The sequence below is a fragment of the Cryptomeria japonica genome, chromosome 3 (assembly GCF_030272615.1).
Source record: "Cryptomeria japonica chromosome 3, Sugi_1.0, whole genome shotgun sequence".
Taxonomy (NCBI): domain Eukaryota; kingdom Viridiplantae; phylum Streptophyta; class Pinopsida; order Cupressales; family Cupressaceae; genus Cryptomeria; species Cryptomeria japonica.
Genome location: NC_081407.1, coordinates 681,906,699 through 681,915,445, shown reverse-complemented (window position 1 = coordinate 681,915,445; position 8,747 = coordinate 681,906,699). Strand labels below are relative to the sequence as shown.

The 8,747-nt window shown below is 37.7% G+C and overlaps 1 protein-coding gene across 1 annotated transcript; it reads right to left on the bottom strand.

Moving 5' to 3' along the window:
* Positions 1–716: 716 nt before the first annotated feature.
* Positions 717–2,781, bottom strand: LOC131038606 (protein ACCELERATED CELL DEATH 6). Its single transcript, XM_057971095.2, has 3 exons — positions 2,182–2,781; positions 1,681–2,102; positions 717–1,514 (listed from the first exon to the last, which is right to left on the bottom strand). The coding sequence occupies exons 1-3, from the start codon at positions 2,774–2,776 to the stop codon at positions 798–800; spliced, it is 1,734 nt and encodes a 577-aa protein (XP_057827078.2). The 5' UTR covers positions 2,777–2,781; the 3' UTR covers positions 717–797.
* Positions 2,782–8,747: the final 5,966 nt, after the last annotated feature.

The window sequence follows — 8,747 nt, the reverse complement described above, 5'->3', positions numbered from 1 at the left end:
TTATTTAATGATGAATTATCCTTTGTACAAAGGTTGTGGTTGAGCTATGCGATCTAGTTTATTCTTTCATTTATCTTCAATTATAGTGTCAAGATATATAGTAATATTGTTCTTGGTCTTGCAAAACTAGAAGTATATCTATAGGTTAAATGTTGTTATAACTGGCCCATAGTTGTCTGAAACTTGATCACGAGTCTCGCCTCATCATTCTAAATCATCCCTCTTGTCCCCTATTTTAGTTTTCTTGAGCATTCTATGAGGTTTTATAAATTAATTTACATAATAGCCACAACTAATAGTGAATTCTTAGCTTATTATACACCTTTTCCACCACTTAGGAGCATTATAGACAATTAGATGTAGTACAACCAATGGTGTTTAATGCATTTTCTTTGACACATGGGCCTCTAATTGAACCATTACATGGTAAACTCTTTCAAGTAATTATATCATATTTGAATACAACAAAACCTGTCATACTTGTTACTCTACCTAAAATCTACCTTGAACTCCCTATGTATTGTTAATGTGTACTATTCTAGGTCCATAACAAATAAGAAAATTGACTAGGTAAAATATTGAAAGACATAAATTCATTGTAGAATCGATTATTGATCAACATGTAAACATAGTCAAATTACTTTAAAAATAACATTCCTTAACATATATTAATAATTAATTAATAAACAGAAAGAAAACACAGTCAAGGGTTGATCTCTAAATAAAGAGTTGGCTGAGAACGAGGGGGAGTAGCAGGGCGGGAGGGTTGTGGCATAAGGTGGACCACCCTTATCTTATCATCGCCCTCTCCAATCCATCAGCTCCATGGTCCAACTAAAGTTGAGCTTATAACAAACCCAAATTAAAGGAGCAGAGCATCCAACTAAGCAAACAATTACGGCTAACCATGAAGAGCTGGGCGCCACTAAAACGTACACACCTGTTACATATGACACCATTGTTGCCAGGAACGCCCAGACAACGAAAGTGCGTCCTTGCAGAAACGCATCTAACGATAGAATTGGATAAGAGTTTGAGATCTTGAAAGGAGCCTCCTTGAACGCCAAGGTCGGAATGTCGAGTAATAAAAAAATTGCCACCATGGAAGACGACATAGCCAACGTGTTGGCTATTATGAAGGCCTTGAAAGCAGCAGAATGCATCCGCACTGGAATCCCTTGGTCAGCACTAACTCCCCCAGGAACTGTAAAGCCCGCAGCGAATGTAACAGTCGCTAGGAGCGCTGCAATTAATGAATACGTTTCGTTGGGACCTCTTTCTCCTGCAGAACTACTTCCTCTGAACTCCACAAACTGTGTGCGGCCTTCCTCTTTCTGGTTCTCCAGAAACATGTTGGGAGGAGAGACGGAAACCATTTTTTCGAAGAACCGCACATGTCCCTTCGCTGCGCACGGGAGAATTTCCAATGTTTTCAGCTTGTCCAGGGCAGTATACCAATCTTTATTCTCTGCATTCAGATTCCATTTTGATATTTTCGCCATCTCCTTCAATACCTGCGAAAAAGGGGCAAATAAGGACTCCAACAAGATTATACGCTATTCAGTATTCAAGCTTACTTTCTTAATAACCTGCTGCGATATAACTACAGAAAATGTTAATGCATTGTCTACCTTCGCCTGTAAGACCTCTTAAAACAAAGTGCATTTTCTCAAAGCTTACCCTTAAGCCCTTTGAAAACGCTGTTTTGTGGAACGCTGTGCTACCCTCGTTGTCAGGCTCATTAATCAAGAAAGCGGCATCCAACTTATCGTTAAGCAGATAGCGGCAAATCTTGAAAGAATGACCACCTTCGAGAGCAAAGTGCAAAGCATTCTTATTGTCCTTGCCTAACAGTTCTATACAATGTGGTGTCTCATTGATCAACAAATCAATTATTTCCGTGTAACCCAGTTGTGCAGCTATGTGTATTGGAGCCGTCTTAGCCTCGTTGAAATGGAAGCTAGTAGGTGGCGCTGTACTCAACAACTTTTTTACAAGATACAGGAAACCACGTAACGTTGCTAGATGCAACGGCATGTTGCCTGAAGCGTCAGCCTTTTCAGCTAGTTGAGGTCTTCTACCCAGTAATAATGAAGCCAATTCTACGTCACATAAAAACAGGGTAAGAAAATTCCAAAACTTAAAATCCAAAACCAGGAGCAATATTGACATCTAGATTACCTGTCTGCTTTGTATGAATAGCTACATGGAGACAGGTCCGTCCATCTCTTCTAGTATCACCAGCAAATGCACCTTGGATCGTCAGCAACCTCTGGGCTACGTCATATCTACCATGAACACAGGCTGTATAAAGAGCAGATTCCCCGGCTTTGTTCACGATACTGTTTATATCATTGACTCCACGAGATATGTTTTCAGCAACTGTCTCATGGCCGCCTCTCGCAGCATAATGCAGCGCCGTTTCATTGTCTTTGTTGACAGATCTCCAAAATACATCAGGCTCAAAAACAGAACCAACTTCTAAATCAATAGGACCACGGTTAATGGTGAGGAGAAGCTCTACTACTTGCAGTTGTCCGGCTGCCGCCGCTTTGTGGAGCAGCGTTTCATCCTTGATATTCTTCATTAACAAAAGGCTGGGCTTCAATTGAATCAGCCGCTCTAACATTTCACGATGCCCTTTGCTCGCTGCAACATGGACTGCACTATTTCCTTGCGGAGTAATCCCTTGAAGAATTCCCAGATTATTTCTGGCTAATCTTCTAAGAGAATCACAATCCCCCCTGAAAACATATCTATACAAGTCTGCATTCATTAAATCCATTGTATCCCTTCTAATTTCTATGCAGCCTCTAAACATAAATATACAACTTTCGCGGTCATTTAATGAGTTTTCATTTTAATTTAATGGAACAGGATACATTCCTTGCGTATTAAACTCCTCTAACTTTCCCTGTCAGATTACTTTTTCTCTTTTGCGGTACTAAACTCAACAAACTCTTAGGAAAGTCATTCGACTCTTTTATTTTAGAATAAACTAGCAATTGGACCATGGCTACGTTTTTTGTTTTTTTTTAATGTTCTAAAATAATGTATTCTAGTTGAACTGTATTTGGTATGAATTTTTTATTGATTTTAATATGAATGTATTTTAGAATGTGTGTTGAATTGAAATATTTTTTTGATAAAATATAAATGTTTCTATCTTTTTTGTTTAATGGTAGAAAATCTCACTAGTCACAAATAAATTGTTGTGTTTGAATGTCATTCTATCCAAAAATTTCTTTAATATACCTATGATTCTTTTAGAAACAAATACAATCCTTAGTATAAAGTAGCAATTCAAATTAAAATCCATGTAAAAATGCTTAGAATAGCAAAAATAACTCTTGCACCTAACAATGCACATACCTCCAAACTCTTGGATAGCTGCAATTACTTTTCTCATTTGTTGGTCTTCACTTCCCTCTTTATTGTGTTCATGTATCTAGCTTATTTTTAATTTATTTTATTTGAGCTAGATCATAATTTTGTTTCACTTCTTGAGTACATCCATTTCTATTGTGGGAATCAACTCTAATTTGTCAATTTAATTTTCAATCATTGTTAGAATAGTTTTATTTGATACACTTCTTGAACTAGGTTGTGGGTGGCTTCAATACAATTAAAAATCTAACATGGCACATTACCAAAGGATGAGATAAAATAACTTTTTTGTTATAATTTTAATAAGAATGGAGACTTTATCGATGGTTCAATCTAACCACCCTAGGTTGGGGTTCATCCTATCCCCCTTAAATCAAAACTACAATGAATTTTTAATTAAAAAAAATACAATTTTATGTAAAAGTTAGGGATTGGCTTAGAAGTGGTAGTCTTGGAGTTGATTGACTATTTAGAGTGGGGTGCCATCAGTTTATATTTATCAATAAACATAATTATTTTCTAGATTAGTTTTGTAAATGTTTTAATTTGTCTAAAATATCTATGTTCTATCAAAATAATAACGCCTTAGTTTGGTTTTATACATAAAAATTATGGATTTTGAAAGATGGAGGACATATGGAGTATCAAAGTGGCAATTTAGAGTCTAATGGGTTATCTTGGTAATTGTTGTTATATCGAGCCTAATCAAACTTGAAGGTTAAATTTTCCCTACTTTTATTGGTGCAATTTCCCCCCCTAATTATTTGATGGGGGTTTGGGAGCAGCGCCCCAAATATGGGGTCGAAGGTCAGCACCCCTAGTGCGCTACCTATTGTGGTACAGGGTGGGGTCGAGGGGCAGCACCTCGTAAGGCTCAAATGACTTTTATTATATTATAAAGGCATCAGGTGTTATTTTTCTATTGGCTGGCATATTGTAACCCTCATTTTTGTAATCAACATAAGTCTTGTAAAAATGGCTAAGGGTTAGGGTTTTCTATAGAGAAACATGTACCATTTTGTAGTGCTATTAAGTTGCAATGGATTACTAATTATAATCGATTCGATTCGTTGGATAACAATATTAGACTCTGTTTGGTGGACATAGCCCAAGTTTGGGTGAACCACATTAAATGTTGTCTCTTCATTATATTATTTATGTGTTTTTTCATTCCTCTATTTAATATTTATCTGCATATAATTAGTATTTTCTACATGTAGTTCCTAACAGTAATTACTAATCTACAACTAGCAATTTATATACAGTGAATGTACAAGAAGACGAAGGGTTTAGTTTAGAAATTTCTTCCACATTCTTCTCATTTAGGCTTCCAAATTAAGTGTATAACATGTGAGAAGTACATGGTGTTTCCCAATAATGTAATGGTAAAGTTTTTTAGTCTTTGTTACAGATTTTCATATTAATTAGAGCTAAAAATGACCATTTATATGAACTTCAACCATCTAATTGAGGATTCACCATGCTAGTTAGAAAAATGGTGTTAAGGTTAACACTTTTCCACTATATTGATTATTACTGAAATAGAATTTACATTCTTTTTTATATATATAAAAGACTTGATGTTAATAAATTTCTAAAATACTATAAATATCAAACTCTATCGATATGTCATATAGTGATAGTCTTAATATAGTCCTATGTTCAAAGTAGATGAAATGACATAGAACATACATTTTACAAAGAAATGTCGTCATAAGTATTAGGATGAATTCATGACTTCAATCCTTTGAAGAGTGGTGGGACATAGTGAACAATGAATAGAAGATATTGAAAGGACTAAATTCGCTTAATGAAAATTTTCTTTTTTGTTGGTCCCTTGTTGGTTCTATGTTGTTGTCCATTACATTTTCAAGACTTCTTATATATTTTTTTGATCAATCACACTCCTCCTTAGATTAATTTTATTTTCCTTGATGCTGGATATGTAATGGGTCTAGGCCCTTCCAGTGTTAATCTAATTCAAACTTTATGACTTCAATAAGATGATATTAAATTTTCATATGTAGTCAAAATCCTTAGAAATGAGGATTCAAGATTGTAGTCACATAGTTTTTATTCTATATCTTGAAGCATTCTTCAAATCAAACTAAAAAAAATTGTGTATGTCAACTCATAAGTGTCAATGAATTTCCTATTTTGAAAATTTGGCACTTATTGGTAGGTTTAATAACTTGTGGCCCTCACTCCTTGCACTATATTCCTGGCTTTCAAAGCATTGAAACTTGTTGGTCTTAGATAAAGTAGAGATTTATCCCTATGCTCGTGGCTTCATTGTTGTTTAATTTGACTCCACTAAAGATAGGGAGGTTATTCTGACCATGGCTGTCTAGAAATGGGGTTCACATGATTTGTCCCTTCACCCTCTATTTCCCTCATTTAACCCTCTTGTGGACCCTACAGAGTTTTCCCTTACCTGGGTTCAACTTCCCCACCTTCCCCTCTACTTTTGGTATAACATTGTATATGAAGTTATCAATAATACATTGAGTCATTTTATCAAAATTAACCCTAATACTAGACTTTTCTCCTATACTTCCTATGCTATGATTTTGGTGGACTTGGACCTTACTAAGCCACTCCCCACTAAGATGTCACTAAAGGTTGGTGAGCTACATTGGAGATACATTCTATACTACAAAGGGATCTCTTTTTGGTCCAAAAGTTGTTTTACTACATGGCATTTAGCATCTTCATGCCCCCATGGTTCTCTCCTTCCTAGTTGAAAGATGTTAAATGGATTCATCTTGTAGTTTTCCCTATTGATTTAGATTCTAGTTTAGAGTCTCTTGTGGACTCTGCACCTCCTTTTTTATTGTTGTACCTATTTTGACCGCTCATGCAACCCCTTCTTCGGTGACCCCTATTTTAGTGAATGGTGTTCTTCCTACTCTAGTGGCCCTTATTTTGGTAGTTAGTGTTGTTATGCCCCTCTTACGGCTCCATCTATTGGTCCCTTAATTTCTGGCCTCCTTCCATCCATGGTTCCTAACGCTTTGTCTTCAAACTTACAAGTTTCCCCTCTGTACTTGGAGGCCCACCTATTTGACTCATTTTCCACCTCATATGGCTCCTCTAGCACTTCTCCTTTAGCTTCTCCTTAAAAAGATGTTTGTTCTTAGAGCGTTGTAAGCCACAAGAAATGGATTCAATCCCTCTTGAACCAAATAAATTAGTTTGTCCTCTTGAGCCCACTTCTAGGTCCCAACTTTGATCTTTAATAGAATGCTTATTGTCTTTCTTTATGGCTTGCTTCAAATTGGTTTAGCATTGTTGCATTGCACTTTAGGGTTACCTTTTCAGTAACCCTACTATTTTGTCCTATAATAGCTTGGTGTTAGATTGTTTTATTTGATCTGTAATGTGTTGGGGCCCCTCCCCACTAACTTTAATCAAAAACTTATAAGTGACAATGATTTTGGGATGGATTTGTAATTTGTATGTTATGTCTTGTTTCCATCAATAATTAATCTCAACGTCAATTTAATCAAGTTGTTCATAATAAAAATTTTGATGAATAGGCCTTCTCTATTAATTTAAAATATTAAAGTACATATTCACAAAAAAAAGGTCGGGGGATACAAGATCACCCCATGAGAGTCACATGGCTAGTGGCTGGAAGCAAAAAAAACAAAGCTATTCATCAAAAAACTTCCTCAAGCAGCCAAAGCAAAGGCAATCGAGGTAGGAGGATCTAGATCATCTTTCTTTCCCCATAGATCAGCGAGGTCAGGAGTTGGGTCCAGCACAGACCACCCTTCTTTAGGATCTTTGTCAATTTCTCATTCCTCCTGCTTGGGAGGTGAAATCGCTAGAGTCAAGTGAGGAAACTTGGAAGGGGTGGCAGAAGGCCACCCAAAGCCATCACCAGCAGGAGGAGAAAAAGTCACAGGAGTAGCAGAGGCCCACCCCGAGGTAGAGCCATGACATGGAGGATAATCCGAGAGGGGCCTCCAAGTATCATCTCTCCCGCCAAAGAGCGGCGAGGAGCCTGGGACTGCGGGGTCTGAGAGCAGCAGGCAGAGGAACTGTGACCGTGGTGGTGGCCACAGGGAAGAGTGTGATCAGCAGAGACAAAATCCAGTGGCACTCTGGCAACTACATAAGGGGCGTTTCCCCAATGCTGGAGGAGCTCCTATAAGTGGCTCACCTCCAGGGCCACTTTAAAAGCTTGTACCTAAATCTGCATTAATACATTATTACAAATGCAAGCTTTAGCATAAAGAGAGACATTAATATCCATAAAGTTGTGAGTAAAAATAATTGCATTTCTATCCTTCCAAAGAGTGAATAGGATCTCCATTCTGAAAGCATGCCATATCTGGGAAAATTTGAAGGGGATTCTAGGCGAATCGCCCAAAAGAGCCATATGCCAAGAAAACTGGTCAGGCTAAAAATGTTGAAAGAAATCATGAATCTAGCTCCAGTACTGTTGAGCTCTTCTGCAAAACCAGAAAATGTAAATAAAAGTTTCTGGGTGACCACAAAAAGGGCACCGGGGATCAAGAATGCCCAAATGCTTAAGTCTAAAACCCAAAGGCAACCCTTGGAAAAGAACACACCAAGAAAAGTGTGCAATCTTGGGTTCAGTGGTGGTGGACCAAACAACAAGAAACCTGAATCTCCAGGAAGTCTGAGAAGACTGAAAGTGCCACCGCTAGTTGAGGATATGGACCATAGGAAAATGAGGAACCAGCCAAAGATAAACCATTTTGGGTTTGTAATTGATGAAAGGAGTCTAAGGATACCATTTCCAATCTTTCCACCAAGGTTTGACAGACTGAATGCCAAGCTTATGTAACAAATCTGAGGGTAAGGCCGAGACCAAAAGGTCATAAGTTTGTCGATATCGTTGAGATAGATGAAACTAGACCTGGAGGTCCTCCCATGACCAGAGGCTCATAGAAGCTCTGGAAAACAGATCCTTAGGTGTTCTAATGTCGCGTTTATGAAAATGTAGAGCACTAACACCATGGATTTTGGCCAGTGGTAACCCTTGCACCTAAAAAAGAGGTGACCACGAGAGGTTGTGTTGATTCATGGATATCCCATCCTGAAAATCATCACCTGCCCATTGAAGCCAAGGCTAAATAGCTTCCCAAGCATGCCAGATTCTTTTAACCACAAAAGTACAATTTAGCACATAAGGAAAGCCCTTGTTTCTGGGTATAAATAAGGCCAAGCTCTCTGGAGTCCTTGGGAAGACAAAAATACTCCCAAGCGACCCTATGGAAGCCTTGATGATTGGGGCTAGAGGCCCAAAGAAAGGCCCACAGAAGTCTTTCCAAATTCATGTAAGAGGCCTTAGAAGGAGCCCAACATGAGGAATAATAGACATGGGT